At 47.8% G+C, this 16,099-nt stretch overlaps 1 protein-coding gene across 5 annotated transcripts in view; it reads right to left on the reverse strand.

The window, feature by feature from the left end:
• Window positions 1-16,099, reverse strand: part of LOC144604332 (copine-1-like) — a 103,203-nt gene that overhangs the window by 23,154 nt on the left and 63,950 nt on the right. For all 5 annotated transcript variants that reach the window (XM_078418590.1, XM_078418588.1, XM_078418586.1 and 2 more), the window contains 4 exons: window positions 11,951-12,082; window positions 10,819-10,998; window positions 4,419-4,493; window positions 1,513-1,584 (listed from right to left, as the gene is read on the reverse strand). In XM_078418590.1, the coding sequence (XP_078274716.1) occupies window positions 1,513-1,584; window positions 4,419-4,493; window positions 10,819-10,998; window positions 11,951-12,082 (459 nt within the window). The remainder of the gene's footprint in view (window positions 1-1,512; window positions 1,585-4,418; window positions 4,494-10,818; window positions 10,999-11,950; window positions 12,083-16,099) is intronic.

Raw genomic sequence — 16,099 nt, forward strand, 5'->3', positions numbered from 1 at the left:
GTGTGTGTGTGGGGTGCCCGTGTGTGTGTGTGTGGGGTGCCCGTGTGTGTGTGTGTGGGGTGCCCGTGTGTGTGTGTGTGTGTGTGGGGTGCCCGTGTGTGTGTGTGTGTGTGTGTGGGGAGCCCGTGTGTGTGTGGGGTGCCCGTGTGTGTGCGTGGGGTGCCTGTGTGTGTGTGCGTGGGGAGCCCGTGTGTGTGCGTGGGGAGCCCGTGTGTGTGTGTGTGGGGTGCCCGTGTGTGTGTGTGTGTGTGTGTGTGGGGTGCCCGTGTGTGTGTGTGTGGGGTGCCCGTGTGTGTGTGTGTGGGGAGCCCGTGTGTGTGTGTGTGGGGAGCCCGTGTGTGTGTGGGGTGCCCGTGTGTGTGCGTGGGGTGCCCGTGTGTGTGTGCGTGGGGAGCCCGTGTGTGGTGGAGATCCACACATTGTCCTTGCCCTTCTAGTTGGCAAGTGTACAAGTAAAGTTCGTAAGCACAAAACTCAGAATTAGGCCATTGGAGTCTACTCCACCACTCAATCATGGCTAATCTCTTTCCCTCTCAACCCCATTCTCCTGTTTCATCCCCGACACCCTTACTACTCAAGCACCTCCACCTTGGCCTCCACAGCTGTCTGTGGCAATGAATTCCACAAATTCATCACCCTCTGGCTGAAGAAACTCCTCCTCCTCTCCTTTGTAAAGATGCGCCCTCTTATTCTGTGATGGCATCGCGAAGAGGGTTCAGGCTTCATCCAGTGATGGACTGAGTTAATATTTCTACAGATATATGGGATGATTTCATCACATTTTTGCCACTTTAAATGGTTTAGGTATCTTTAGCTCATTACAAGAGCACTGAGGAGAGATGATTATCCGTTCAGGCAGATTGAAAGCTGACAAATACAGTACAAAGCCAATGTTCACTCAGTGCACCAACTACATCAGCTGCCAACGGTCTGAGTGAAACATGTCCAGCTTTGGAGGGGGATGTGTGCTGTCAATCCATCACCACTGGGAACTGTATTTGGGGCAGCCATTTAATTATAAACAGAGGGCAGAGGCTTTCACTCCCAATCCCTCCAGACAAGTAACGCCCTCAGATTTACAACATAGAATTTGATGATTGCGAATGGCAGGGGGGCTTCGTTGCACTGCTACCTGTGTTGGAAGAGTGTAAAGCATGCTATGGGAGAGCAGGGCAGAGGGCAACCAGGTGGTCTCAGGATGGATCATCCTCTCAGCTTCTGGTGGTGCCTGCATCTCCTGTGAGGCCTGGAAGGAGAGCACTGACACTGCCTGAGTGAGGTGAGAGGCCTGCACAGTCCACGTGACCAGCCCACCATCTCCAATGTCCATCACTCTCCCACATACGGCGACAGGTTCACCCACACTAAACACAGCTCCTCATTTTCCACTCAAGTCTGAAGAAAGGTCCTGACCCCAAAACATCACCTCTCAATGATCTCTAGGGATGCTGAGTTACTCCAGCACATTGTGACTTTTTTTGTAAACCAGCATCTGCAGCTCCTTGTTTCTACCTTATTTTCCAGGTTTCTGGCCTCCAACTGAAGAACTGCTAATCTTTTATCGTTCATTTCTTCAGCTACAACCTGGACACAAGGATCACAAAGATTCACATCAGAGTATGCATCATAAATACTCACAGAATATTTCAATGTCATTTTCCCCATGGAGTGCTTCAGTGAATCCACGGTTGGCAGGGAATATTCCCAGTGCTGCCGATATTACGCATTAGGTTCAGAGTAAAGCACCTTCTTCAGTCAAATAAGATGTGAAACAGCTATGACGAAGATCTCAGAGCTGAAACATTAACTGTTTTCCTTTCATTGAGACAGACTCGTACAACACAGAACCTGGCCCTTCAGCCCACCTAGTCCATGCTGATTGCTTGCCCATCTTCGCAAATCTGATTAGTTTGCATTTATCCGTACTCCTCTAAGCCTTGCTGATTCAGGCACTGGTCTTAACGTGGTTTAAACATTGTGCTTGTATCTGATTCCTCCCCCATCTCTGGCAGCAAATTCCAGATAGCAACCACTCTCTCTGCAAAAAGGAACATTCCCCTGACATGCCTTTGAAAACCCCCTCCTCTCACATTAGGCCTATAAACTTTTGGTTTTGATACCTCTATCATGGAAAAAAGATTCTGGCCATCTATCTTATTCATGCCTCTTAGAGCTCCAGCAGGTCACCCCTCAGCTTCCTTGGTTCCAGGGAAAACAAGCCCCACCTATCCACCTATGTCATCCTATCAAAGCAACACCCTGGTGAATCTCCAGAGCAATCTCATCCTTCCTATAGTGGGGCAACGTAAACACATGCAGTGGTCCAAGAGTGGCCGAACCACTACATGTGGCAACATCACCTCCAACATTTATTTTCCATGCCCAGACCTACGAAGGCATGCAAGCATATGCTTCCTTAACCAGCTCATCCACCTATTTTGCCACTTTCAAAGAACTATGAACATTGTTTGAGTTTAGTTTATTGTCACTTTTGTTGTGTGCTAACCAGTCAGCGGGAAGACCATACATGATAAAAGGAACGACTTGAGTAGCATAGTTAAAGTAAGAAATGCTGCTATTGGAATAGATTTCAAAGAGTGGAGTGATTGTGATGCAGATCCACCTCTGTGACTCACACACACACACACACACACACAGCTACCTGGCTTGGGCGCCATCTCGGCTTTCCCGCACATTCCTTCGTGCAAGGGACACTGCAACTTTAGTTGTGGTCTGTAACCTTCTGTTGCCCTTGGGCAACACTCCCCCTCATCCAAAACATCACCAACGTTCTCATCATCCACAAACTTACTAACCATAGCACCTTCCCACCGCCACCTATTACCATCCCAGATTCTGACTAACTTTGAGTGGTTCCTGCATTTCCTGATGAAATGTTTACATTTCTAACATCTGCATTTTGAGATTTTCTTGCTAGGTGGGTTTAGGTTCCCCCTGCATCATCCCAACACCTCAAGCATCAGAAGATAGACACAAAATGCTGGAGTAACTCAGCAGCACAGACAGCATCTCTGGAGAGAAGGAATGGGTGATGTTTTGGGCCAAGACCCTTCTTCAGACTCTCAACCTGAAAGGTCACCCATTCCTTCTCTCCAGAGATGCTGCCTGTCCCGCTGAGTTACTCCAGCATTTGTGTCTATCTTCGGTGTAAACCAGCAGCTGCAGTTCCTTCCAACATCTCAAGAGCATGGAGTGCTGTAGGAACACCGCTTCCTCAATCAAAGATTAGTGCCTGCCTTGAATTTCTAGTTTAATTTGTGTGGTGGGCTAACTCGTTTTATTAAATGAGTTTCATAAAGTTACAATGAACCACAAAATCTTCATGAAGCTGAAGTTAGTTCTTTACAGTCGTGACTCATAAAAACACCATGACGACTGATAAGATTGAATTGTTACAAAGCATAAAAAAGGAAACAGACCAATATATACAACATATTGACTTTAGATAACACACTGATTTATCTGATTCCCACTTTGTGGAGAGAACGATAAAGTAACAGCACTTCCACACAAAGCCGCAGGTGAGGTCTGCAACTAGGGTTGCCAACTGTCCGTATTAGCCGGGACATCCCATATTTTGGGCTAAATTGTTTGTCCCTTACGGGACCGCCCTTGTCCCGTATTAGGCCCGGAAGGCGCTGTAGGCCCGGACGGCACTGTAGGCCCGGGGGACACTGTAGGCTCGGACAGTGTAGGCCCAGAGGGCCGGGTGCCGCCTGATGGAGGTTGCGTAGCAACCCGCCTCCCGGCGGCCGCCATTGGTGGAGCGGGAGCACGTGGCCGCTGACTGGGTGAAGTCACATGGGGCGGTGACGTCACCCTTTGTCCCTTATTTGGACATTCCCCCCCCTACATCAAAAATCTTCTAACCCACCTCTCTAACTCCAGGTCCCTCAGGTCGGCCGACTTGGGGCTACTCACTATCCCACGGTCTAGGCTTAAGCTCAGGGGTGACCGCGCTTTTGCGGTTGCAGCTCCTAGACTGTGGAACAGCATCCCTCTCCCCATCAGAACTGCCCCCTCCATCGACTCCTTTAAGTCCAGGCTCAAAACCTATTTCTACTCCCTAGCGTTTGAGGCTCATTGAGGAGGCGCTGTGAACTGTTTTGTATGTGCTGTTATGTTTGCGTGCTACTGTATGTTTCATTTTTTCCTTAGTACCTAATCAGATGTACAGCACTTTGGTCAACGTGGGTTGTTTTTAAATGTGCTATACAAATAAAATTGACTTGACTTGACTTATTTGGGAGTAGGAAAGTTGGCAACCCTACCTGCAACACTTCCCTGAGATTCAAAGACAGTGAGTGAGTGAGTGAGTAAGTGAGTGGTGCGTGGGGTGGTGAGGGTGAGGGGCAACACAGGGCAGTGGGGTGGATGAATATTGTACTTTTACTCACCGTGATACTCCCTTTTCCTGCCAACTTCCCTTTCTTCAGCTCCAGTGGTCGAGTGAATGTTTTACTTGAAACTATCTGTAAAAAAAAAAAATCACACGTTTTTAATAGAGTGGCCAGCACATCAATCCCAAAGGCCTCACCTTCTCCCGACAACCTCTGCATCAATATAATACTGGAGTGACTGCCATTCTCCCTCCCAACATCCAGATATCAATCCCAGTCCCAAATTAAACCCCACTGTTACATGATCTCAACATAGCCCCATACCTTTACTTGTTTTTCTCCAAGTCTCTCACTTTGATTAGTTTAGATTTATTATTGTGACACATACTGAGGTATAGGGCAAACCCTTTTTTAAAATACTCTCCAATCAAATCTGATAATACTATACATAAATATAATCAAGCCAAACTCAGGTATAATAGGTAGAGCAAAGGGGAAGATACAGAGTGCAGAATATAGTTCTCAGCATTGTAGAGCACCAGTTCCACAGACAAAGTCTAATGTCCACAATGGGGTAGAGGAGAATCGGACAGTACCCTTGCTTATGAAAGAACTTCTCAGAAGTCTGGTGGTGCACACTTTCAATTTATAATTGATTGCCACTTGCCTCTGACTCCACTGTCAGAATAAAGTAGTTTCCTATTCAGCATGAAAACTGTTGTCATTTAGAAACCTGTGGTGAATCTCCCTGATCCCAAGGGGAACTGTTCCAGCCTTTCAGGTCTCCACTTTGTCATTGTAACATCATCGAGCAATACCATCATGCTCCCTGGTCTGCTGGAGGTAGTCACACTTACAGCATGGTGACACTCCACTCCCACAAAATGTGGCCTGGTCAGTGTGGAGATAGCATGGAGGAGGAGGAGGCCATTCAGCCCTTCGACCCAGCACCGGCATTCAATATGATCATGGCTGATCATCCAAAATCAATACCCCGTTCCTGCTTTCTCCCCATATCCCTTGGTTCCAATAGCCAAAAGAGCTCTATCCAACTCTCTCTTGAATCCATCCAGTGAATTAGCCTCCACTGCCTTCTGTGGCAGAGAATTCCACAGATTCACAACTCTCTAGGTAAAAAGGTTTTCCTCATCTCAGTCCTAAATGGCCTAACCATATTCTTAAACTGTGACCCCTAGTTCTGAACTCCCCCAACATCGGGTACATTTTTTGTGCATCTAGCCTGTTCAATCCCTTCAGAATTTTATATGTTTCTATATGATCCCCTCTCATCCTTCTAAATTCTAGTGAATATAAGCCCACTCGATCCATTCTATCATTATATGTCAGTCCCACCATCCTAGAATTAACCTGGTGAACCTACGCTGCACTCCCTCGATAGCAATAATGTCCTTCCTCAAATTAGGAGTCTAAAACTGCACACAATACTCAGGGATCTGTACAACTGCAGCAGAATATCCTTGCTCCTAAACTCAAATCCTCTCACTTTGAAGGCCAACATGCAATTAGCTTTCTTCACTGCCTGCTGTACCTGCATGTTTACTTTCAGTGACTGATGTACAAGGACACCCAGGTCTCGTGGCACCTCCCCTTTTCCTAATCTGACACCATTTAGATAATAATCTGCCTTCTTGTTCTTGCCACCAAAGTGGATAACTTCACATTTATCCACATTATACTGCATCTGCCATGCTTCTGCCCACTCACACAACCTGTCCAAATCACCCTGCAGTTTCATAGCTTCCTCCTCGCAGCTCACACTGCCACCCAGCTTTGTGTCATCCGCAAACTTGGGGATGTTACATTTAATTCCCTCTTCTGTATGGAATGGACTTCCGGTGGAAGTGGTGGAGGCTGGCTCGATTTTATTATTTAAGAGTAAATTGGATAGGTATATGGATAGGAGGGGATTAGAGGGTTATGGTCTGAGTGCAGGTAGATGAGACTAGGTCAGGGAGAATGGTCGGCGTGGACTGGTAGGGCCGGACAGGCCTGTTTCCATGCTGTAGTTGTTATATGTTATATATGTTATATAAATTGTTAATATATATTGTAAATAACTGGGGTCCCAGCACCGAGCCTTACGGCACCCCACTAGTCACTGCCTGTCATTCTGAAAAGGACCTATTAATTCCTACTCTTTGTTTCCTGTCTGCCAACCATATCCATGTCAATACCCTACCCCAATACCATGTGCTCTAATTTTGCACACTAATCTCTTGTGTGGGACCTTGTCAAAAGCTTTTTGAAAGTCCAGATACACCACATCCACTGGTTCTCCCTCATCCATTCTACTTGTTACATCCTCAAAAAATTCCAGAAGATTAGTCAAGCATGATTTCCCTTTCATAAATCCATGCTGACTTTGACCGATCCTGTCACTGCTTTCCAAATGCGCTGCTGTTACATCTTTAATAATTTAATAACGCAAGCATCGTCCCCACTACCGATGTCAGGCTAACTGGTCTATTATTCCGTTTTTATCTCTCCCTCCGTTCCTAAAAAGTGAATTTACAATGGCTACCCTCCAGTCCACAGGAAGTGATCCAGAGTCTATAAAACATTGTAAAATGGTCACCAATGCATCCACGGTCTCTAGGGCCACCTCTGGGATGCAGACCTGGTATTTATCTGCCTTCAGTCCCAACAGTTTACCCAACACAATTTCCTGACTAATGTGGATTTCCTTTAGTTCCTCCCTCCCACTAGATCCTCAGTCCCTTGGTATTTCTGGGAGATTGTTTGTCTTCCTTAGTGTAGACAGAACCAAAGTACTTTGTTTAACTTGTTTCCCATTATAAATTCACCTGTTTCTGACTGTAAGGGACCTACATTTGTCTTCACTAATCTTTTCCTCTTCACAGACTTAAAGGAGCTTTTAGTCAGTTTTTATATTCCCCGCAAGCTTTCTTTCAGTGTTTTATTTCCCCGCTCTTAATTAACTCCTTTGCCCTCTGCTAAATTCTAAATTTCTCCCAGTCCTCTGGTTTGCTGCTTCCTCTGGTTTGCTGCTTCCTCTGGTTTGCTGCTTCCTCTGGCCAATTTGTGTGCCTCTTCCTTAGCTTTAACACTCTCCCTAATTTCCCTCGTTAGCCACGGTTGAGCCGCCTTCCCTGTTTTATTTTTACGCCAGACAGGGATGAACAATTGTAATTCGTCCATGTGATCTTTAAATTTTTGCCATTGCATCTCCACCGTCAACCCTTCAAGTATCATTTGCCAGTCTATCCTAGCCAATTCCTGTCTCATACCATCAAAGTTAGCTTTCTTTTAGTTCAGGACCCTCATCTCTGAATTAACTATGTCACTGTCCATCTTAATACAGAATTCCACCATATTATGGTCACTGTTGCCCAAGGGGCTTTGCACAACAAGATTGCTAATGAATCCTTCCTCATTACACAATACCCAGTCTAGGATGGCCTGCCTTCTAGTTGGTTCTTCTACATCAGGGGCCTCCAAGTTTTGAGCATGAGGGCCACATTATATATTTGGCACATTTTTGGGGCCTTAGGAGAAAATAAAGAAATGAATTCAAAAAAGTTTAGACTAGGTTACGTTAGATTAGGAAAGGTTAAACTAGGTTAGGTTAGATTAGGTTAGTTTACATTAACAACAAATAAGATTCAATTTTTAAAAAGAGCTTGAAATATTGGAATATATATATACCGTAGGTATACAATTATTTATAAAACAGAAAAAGTACAGTGACCACAAGTGGGGGGGAGAGAGAGGGTGGGGGGGGGGGGGGGGGGGGAGAGAGTGGGGGGGGGGAGAGAGTGGGGGGGGGGGAGAGAGTGGGGGGGGGGGGGGAGAGTGGGGGGGTGGAGAGAGTCGGGATAGAGGGAGCAGCGGGTGAGAGCGGGAGCGCGGGGAGGGTGTCAGAGGCCGCCACTTGCGGGTGTTGCTCCCTCCGACACCCTCCCCCTCCCCGCACTCCCGCTCTCACCCACTGCTCCCTCTACCACGACTCTCTTCCTCTCCCCCCCCCTCTCCCCGGGGTGATTGGCGGCGGTGAGGAGGGAAGGTTCCTTGGATTTGTTGTGCGAGGGGTCGCTGTGATCTCTCGCCTTGTCCCGGCTCTGGGTCGGCGGCGATCCGCTCTCCGGTGAACCTTCGCCGGCAGCTTCTGCCTCCATTCCCCACCGTCTAACAGCTTGCCGCGGGCCGGATAAAATCTCGTGGCAGGCCGGATGTGGGCCATAGTTTGGAGATCCCTGCTCTACATAATGGCTTAGAAAACAATCGGGTATACATTCCAGGAAATCCTCCTCCTCAGCGCTATTACCAATTTGGTTGGCCCAATCTATATGTAGATTAATGTCACCCATGATAACCGCTGTAACTTTGCTACACGCATCCCTGATTTCCTGTTTGATGCTGTCCCCAACCTCCCTACTGCTGTTTGGTGGACTGCATACAACTCCAACAAGCGTTTTCTGCCCTTGGCTATTTCGCAGTTCTACCCATACACATTCTACAGCATCCAAGCTAATGTCTCCTTACTATTGCCTTCATCTCCTCTTTAACCAGCAATGCCACCCCACCTCCTCTATCATAGAAACATAGAAAATAGGTGCAGGAGTAGACCATTCGGCCCTTCGAGCCATTCAATGGCTGATCTGTAAGGGCTCAAATTACGAATGTGGCCATGTGGGTTTTATTGCAGGGGTGTAAAAAAGGTGTAAAAGCTCCAGCTCGATTATGTTGCCAGGACATCCTGTTGTCAGCATGGAAGCGCGGTTTATGGCTAAGTGTATCCTTTGATATGGGCAACTGGCTTTAAGGCTTTGATGGTTAACCATCCTTTGATGGTTAAGGGGAACATTTGGTCATATAGACTGCTCTTTGGTCCTGGGAATACCGAGGACATGTAGGTCACACAGGACACGGAGGACATGGGGGTCCTAAAGGGCACATAAAGATTTATAGGACATTGTAAAACTTGCCATATAAGGTAGCAACGGAAATGTACTGGCACATGTATTAAGGGTATAAAATGTGTGTAATTGTTAGCATTCGGGAAGAGAGACTACACTAGCTTCCTGAGTGTTTCTAAACGCTCCGGTTTCTAGACTCTCCCACCTGGGTGAGTAGAATAAAGAGGTTAAACGGATTCGGTTGTCTGCCTGTTTTTTCTAATATCATATCATCATATCATATATCTACAGCCGGAAACAGGCCTTTTCGGCCCTCCAAGTCCGTGCCGCCCAGTGATCCCCCTACATTAACACTATCCTACACCCACTAGGGACAATTTTTACATTTACCCAGCCAATTAACCTACATACCTGTACGTCTTTGGAGTGTGGGAGGAAACCGAAGATCTCGGAGAAAACCCACGCAGGTCACGGGGAGAACGTACAAACTCCTTACAGTGCAGCACCCGTAGTCAGGATCGAACCCGAGTCTCCGGCGCTGCATTCGCTGTAAAGCAGCAACTCTACCGCTGCGCTACCGTGCCGCCCCATTCCAGTACCCCATTCCGGCTTTTTCCCCATATCCCTTGATTCTCTTAGCCCTAAGAGCTGAATCTAACTCTCTCTTGAAAACATCCAGTGAATTGGCCTCCACTGCCATCTGTGGCAGAGATTTCCTCAGATTCACAACTCTCTTGATGAAAATTAATTTCCCCATCTCAGTCCTAAATGGCTGACCCCTTATTCCCAAACCTGTGGCCCCTGGTTCTGGACTTCCTCAACGTCGGGAACATTTTTCCTGCATCTAGCCTGTCCAATCCTCTAAGAATTTTATATGTTTCTATAAGATCCCCTCTCATCCTTCTAAATTCCAGCGAATACAAGCCCAGTCGACCCATTCTTTCATTATACGTCAGTCACGCCATCCCGGGGATTAGCCCGGTGAACCTGCGCTGCACTCCCTCAATAGCAATAATGTCCTTCCTCAAATTAGGGCAATCACATCCTTCCTGAATACGGAATACCCCTGCATGTTGAGCTCCCAGCCTTGGTCACCCTGGAGCCATGTCTCGGTAATCCCAACTATATCATATCCGTCAACAACTAACTGCGCATTCAATTCATCCACCTTGTTCCGAATGTTCCTCGCATTGAGGCACAAAGCTTTCAGCTTTGTTTTAACATCCTTAGCCTTTATAGAATTACTAGACCAATTGGACCCATTGGGCCCAAACCTCTCCTGCATTGGTGCAGCATCCAACCCTCCTCCTCACCCCCCTCCCTCCTTTATTCGCCCCACAACGGGAACATTTGCAGGGTTACAGCAGCAAAGTGGTAGCAAAAAACAAATAAGCATTATTTGCCACATGAGCAACTGCACAGTGAAATTAATTTTGCATTTTCACACATGCAGGCGCCACCATTCCCAAAGTGTGGCCACCGGACACAATGCCAGTAAGCCTATGGAAGGGGGGCAGGAGGGCACGGTGCATAAACCAGCAACACACAAAGCTAGTCACCTGTCCCAGGGTACACTCCACACCTCCCAGGTAGTCATCGTCATTCGTGGCCGAGGATTTATTGTCAATGTCATAAATGCCAAACTTAAGCTTCTGCACATGCTCAAAGTAATAATCCACTTCCAGCTTCTTTGCAAACTCCGGCTTCTGGCAGTTCTTCACCCGCTCAGTACGGTCCAGCTGTAGCAGGGGAACAAAGAGTTAGTTTCCCATCATTCTCTCAATCTAAAAAGCCAACACTCACTCAGCTTTGGTTTTGGATGTCAAGGAACCCAGCCAGGTCACTTCATGACAGGAACTCTCCAATGCCAGCAAACGCCACATCTCCACGGGCTCGTCTTTACAACAGAGCGAGCTGGCTGCAGTGTTCCAGCAAGGTGTCATATATTAAATAATCCATGGTGCTTGCTGGCTTTCTTAATGGATCTTATGAACCTTTCCCAGTGTTATTCCACACTTCCATTGCAGGGGTGGGTCGGGCTTCCTCTGAGGTGGCATCATAGTGCGGCATCAGCTGAGACCAACACTTTGACAAAGTCTACTCACCCTCCAAACTTCCACCATAACTCAACTGCAGCCAAACCAAACCCAACCATCACCGAAGATAGACATAAAGTGCTGGAGTAACCAGTGGGTCAGGCAACATCTCCGGAGAAAAGAAACAGATGACGTTTTGTGTCGGGACCATTCTTCAGACTGAAAGTAGCGGGGTGAAGAGTTGGAGGTGAGAACAGACCACAACCAATCAGGGCCAATAACAGCTGACCTCCGGCAGGGTAGTGGTCTGGGAGGACCAATGTTGGCTTGGGAAGCCGTGATCTCAAGTGGGATACAATGTGGTGAACTGTAGAACGTTTAACAATGGGCGGAGGAAGGGGGCAAGGAGGAGGGGAGAGTTAGTTGAAGTTATTTCAAATGAGAGAATGCAACATTGATACCTGACAGACAGGTAGGTGCTGGCTTAGGTCAGGTGACTAGAGCTCCACAGCACCACAGTGCCTTTGCATCCCACCGCTGGACTAACCAGATCTGTCTTGCTCATGCCTTGGAGCACATGGGGTTTTTCTTTTACAATGCAGGGCTTTGTCAAAAGCTTTGAAAAATACACACAGGCTACATTAAACAATGTTACCTCTATCCATTGGTCGCCAGCCCCAGTGTTTTGAAGTAAGACACACAGCGGATCAGACTTGGAGCCAACATCTTTGTCCATCAGATCCTGACAGGAAATGGTCAGCTGCACTTTAGTCACACACTGCGCCATCTGCAAGAGAGACAACCATGTGTACTGAGCGTGTACAACCACGTGTACTGAGCGTGTACAACCACGTGTACTGAGCGTGTACAACCATGTGTTCTGAGCGTGTACAACCACGTGTACTGAGCGTGTACAACCACGTGTACTGAACGTGTACAACCACGTGTACTGAGCGTGTACAACACGTGTACTTTAGTCACACACTGTGCCATCTGCAAGAGACAACCACGTGTACTGAGCGTGTACAACCACGTGTACTGAGCGTGTACAACCATGTGTTCTGAGCGTGTACAACCACGTGTACTGAGCGTGTACAACCACGTGTACTGAACGTGTACAACCACGTGTACTGAGCGTGTACAACACGTGTACTTTAGTCACACACTGTGCCATCTGCAAGAGAGACAACCACGTGTACTGAACGTGTACAACCACGTGTACTGAGCGTGTACAACCACGTGTACTGAGCGTGTACAACCACGTGTACTGAGCGTGTACAACCACGTGTACTGAGCGTGTACAACCACGTGTACTGAGCGTGTACAACCACGTGTACTGAGCGTGTACAACCACGTGTACTGAACGTGTACAACCATGTGTACTGAACGTGTGGGCAGAGCACAATCCTCTACAACACACCACCCGAGACAAGACAGCCAGCAGACTAAAAGATGAATCATAGTGTGCAGGAAACAACTGCAGATGCTGGTTTAAATCAAAGGTAGACACTAAATGCTGGAGTAACTCAGCAGGACAGGCAGCATCTCTGGAGAGAAGGAATGGGCGACGTTTTGGGTCAAAACCTTTCTTCAGAAGAGTCGAGTCTGAAGAAGGGTCTCGACCCAAAACATTGCCCATTCCTTCTCTCCAGAGATGCTGCCTGTCCCGCTGAGTTACTCCAGCATTTTGTGTCTACCTAAAGATGAATCAGGTGCTTACTGCAAATGCACAAACACAGTGCGCGGCAATTGCCTGAAAATGCCAGTGTGCTCCCGATATTGTTCAGCCCTGAACTGTAGCCATAACCATTTTACAATCTGTCAAATGATTCTGCTCTGCACAGAGAATAAAAGGAGCTGTACCCCAGCAGCAGAGTACCTCCGCTCCTCCCATAATACCACGTACTTTTAGACACAGTAAAAGCAGATTTTACATTCAGCTCCACAGGAAGTCCACCCAAAGCTGCTCAAAGCGACCAACTAATTCGTCAGAACGTCCGCGGGCACTGGGACTGGGACCAACACCCAGATATGTGAACCAGCATCTGCACTTCCTTGTATCACCAGCATCCAACTGTTACACAATACTAAATCACTCCTCACACCTCAATACAATTTTACAGTCGTACTTCCTTTTGCTAAAATCTCCTTCCAGTGAAAACTGAACAATCTTGCACCTCAAACGCTTTGTTGAACTGGTCAATATCATCCACATCTCAATAAAGGCCCAACTCACGACTTCAAGAACGCTAGAGATCTTCCTGCACAGGTATTTAATGCTACATTAACCCACGGCAGATGCCACAATGCTCCTGCCACATTTTCCCCTCGTTGACAGCTAGGTGCTTCAGGGAATAAATCAGGAAGTGCTTTTCTTCACAAACTACCGTAGAAGTGCTGAAATCTCACTTAAAAGGCCGAGGAATTTTACCTTTCAAGTCTAAAGTCAGAATGTTCTCATTGTGCAAGAGGTTTAAAGAATAGAAAGTATGGACAGAGCTAGTTGTAACAGGCCCTGTGCTGAAGAGCCTGAATATCATTTACATTCCTTCTTCAGAGAGTTCACAAAACCCCACCATATCTGTACAAAAGTGAGCCAAACTCTGCACAAACAGATTGGCCCACTTATCACAGGAACACTGTTTCAGTACAAGGCTCAAGTATGGTCCAACTTACCCCCACTCGTGTTATACCCCCCTCTGCCAACACAAGTACAGACCCCAGTGGGACACTCCCATTGCAAGTGAGGGAGCATGGGGTTGTCATAATGTTGCCCTCCAGAGTTGTTAAACGGAGGTCTTTCTGCATTCTCAGGAGAATGTCCAAGCATTCAATGCGAGTCCACCTCAGAGTATCCACAAGTATCACCAAAGCGGATAACTTAATGATGAATGCATGGCAGAAGCCTTTAGTAAACTGCAACTTACTAATCACACCTCACACAGGCAATACTTTCCACTTGGCTGATGGGTTAACGTGGGAACTGTACTTCAACTGAGGGGATTTAATGTTAATTTATTCACAAAATGCAGGAGTAACTCAGCAGGTCAGGCAGCATCTCAGGAGAGAAGGAATGGGTGATGTTTCGGGTCGAGACCCTTCTTCAGACTGATGTCAGGGGGGCGGGACAAAGGAAGGATATAGGTGGAGACAGGAAGATAGAGGGAGATCTGGGAAGGGGGAGGGGAAGAGAGGGACAGAGGAACTATCTAAAGTTGGAGAAGTCAATGTTCATACCACAGGGCTGCAAGCTGCCCAGGCGAAATATGAGGTGCTGCTCCTACAATTTCCGGTGGGACTCACTATGGCACTGGAGGAGGCCCATGACAGAAAGGTTAGACTGGGAGTGGGAGGGGGAGTTGAAGTGCTCAGCCACCGGGAGATCAGGTTGGTTAATGCGGACTGAGCGCAGGGGTTGAGCGAAGCGATCGCCGAGCATGCGTTTGGTTTCACCGATGTAAAGAAGTTGACATCTGGAGCAGCGGATGCAATAGATGAGGTTGGAGGAGGTGCAGTTGAACATCTGTCTCACCTGGAAAGACTGTTTGGGTCCTTGGATGGAGTTGAGGGGGGAGGTAAAGGGACAGGTGTTGCATCTCGTGCGGTTGCAGGGGAAAGTGCCCAGGAATGGGGTGGTTTGGGTAGGAAAGGACGGGTGGACCAGGGAGTTACGGAGGGAACGGTCTCTGTGGAACGCAGAAAGGGGAGGGGATGGGAAGATATGGCCAGTAGTGGGGTCCCGTTGTAGGTGACGGAAATGTTGGCGGATGATTTGTTGGATCCGCTGGCTGGTGGGGTGGAAGGTGAGAACGAGGGGGATTCTGTCCTTGTTACAAATGGGGGAGGGGGAGCAAGAGCGGAGCTGCGGGATGTAGAAGAGACCCGAGTGAGAGCCTCATCTATAATGGAGGAGGGGAAGCCCCGTTTCCTGAAGAATGAGGACATCTCTGATGCCCTTGTGTGAAACACCTCATCCCGGGCGCAGATGCGGCGTAGACGGAGGAAGTGGAAGTAGGGGATAGACTTTTTGCAAGAGATAGGGTGGGAAGAAGTGTAGTCCAGATAGCTGTGCGAGTCAGTGGGTTTATAGTAGATGTCAGTCACTAGTCTGTCTCCTGTGATGGAGATGGTGAGGTCCAGAAACGGGAGGGAGATGTCAGAGATAGTCCAAGTATATTTAAGGGCAGGATGATAATTGGTAGTCAAATGTATGAAATCAGTGAGTTCTGCATGGGTACAAGAGGTGGCACCAATGCAGTTGTCGATGCAGCGGAGGTAGAGTTCGGGGATGGGGCCAGTGTACGTATGTATGGGTGGGGAGTAGTTAGGGTCGTCTGGCTAGAGGGGGAAGGGGGAGATCCAGTGGAGGACTGGCTGCGGTTACCTGTAGTAAGGGGTGGGCAGCAGGACCCAGCGGTGCTGTGGGACTCTGCCTGGTGGGGTCTGGGGGCCGGGTGGAGCTGCGACCTGCTGCTGGGTCTGGGGGCCGGGTACAGCGACGGCTGTGACCTGCTGCTGGGCGGTGGAGCGGCGTGGGTCGACACGGTCACTGGGGGAGGCCCGCGGGGCACTAACCTAATTAATAGCAAACTAAAATCAAACTACCTTGAATTTTAACCCAAGCTACACACAGGCATGGAAGACTCCAAGACTATTGACAATCCTGCATTGAGATCTTTGAAGGTTTATATCTTCATCTTCCAATCTTTAAAGATGTAATATAATTATATAATTCGATATCAATAATCCCAGCCGAGCTTGCCAGCGATTGCAACATATCTCAGGAGTGTTCCCAAAGTGGCCA

The sequence above is a fragment of the Rhinoraja longicauda genome, chromosome 22 (genome assembly GCF_053455715.1).
Source record: "Rhinoraja longicauda isolate Sanriku21f chromosome 22, sRhiLon1.1, whole genome shotgun sequence".
In the NCBI taxonomy this organism is placed as follows: domain Eukaryota; kingdom Metazoa; phylum Chordata; class Chondrichthyes; order Rajiformes; family Arhynchobatidae; genus Rhinoraja; species Rhinoraja longicauda.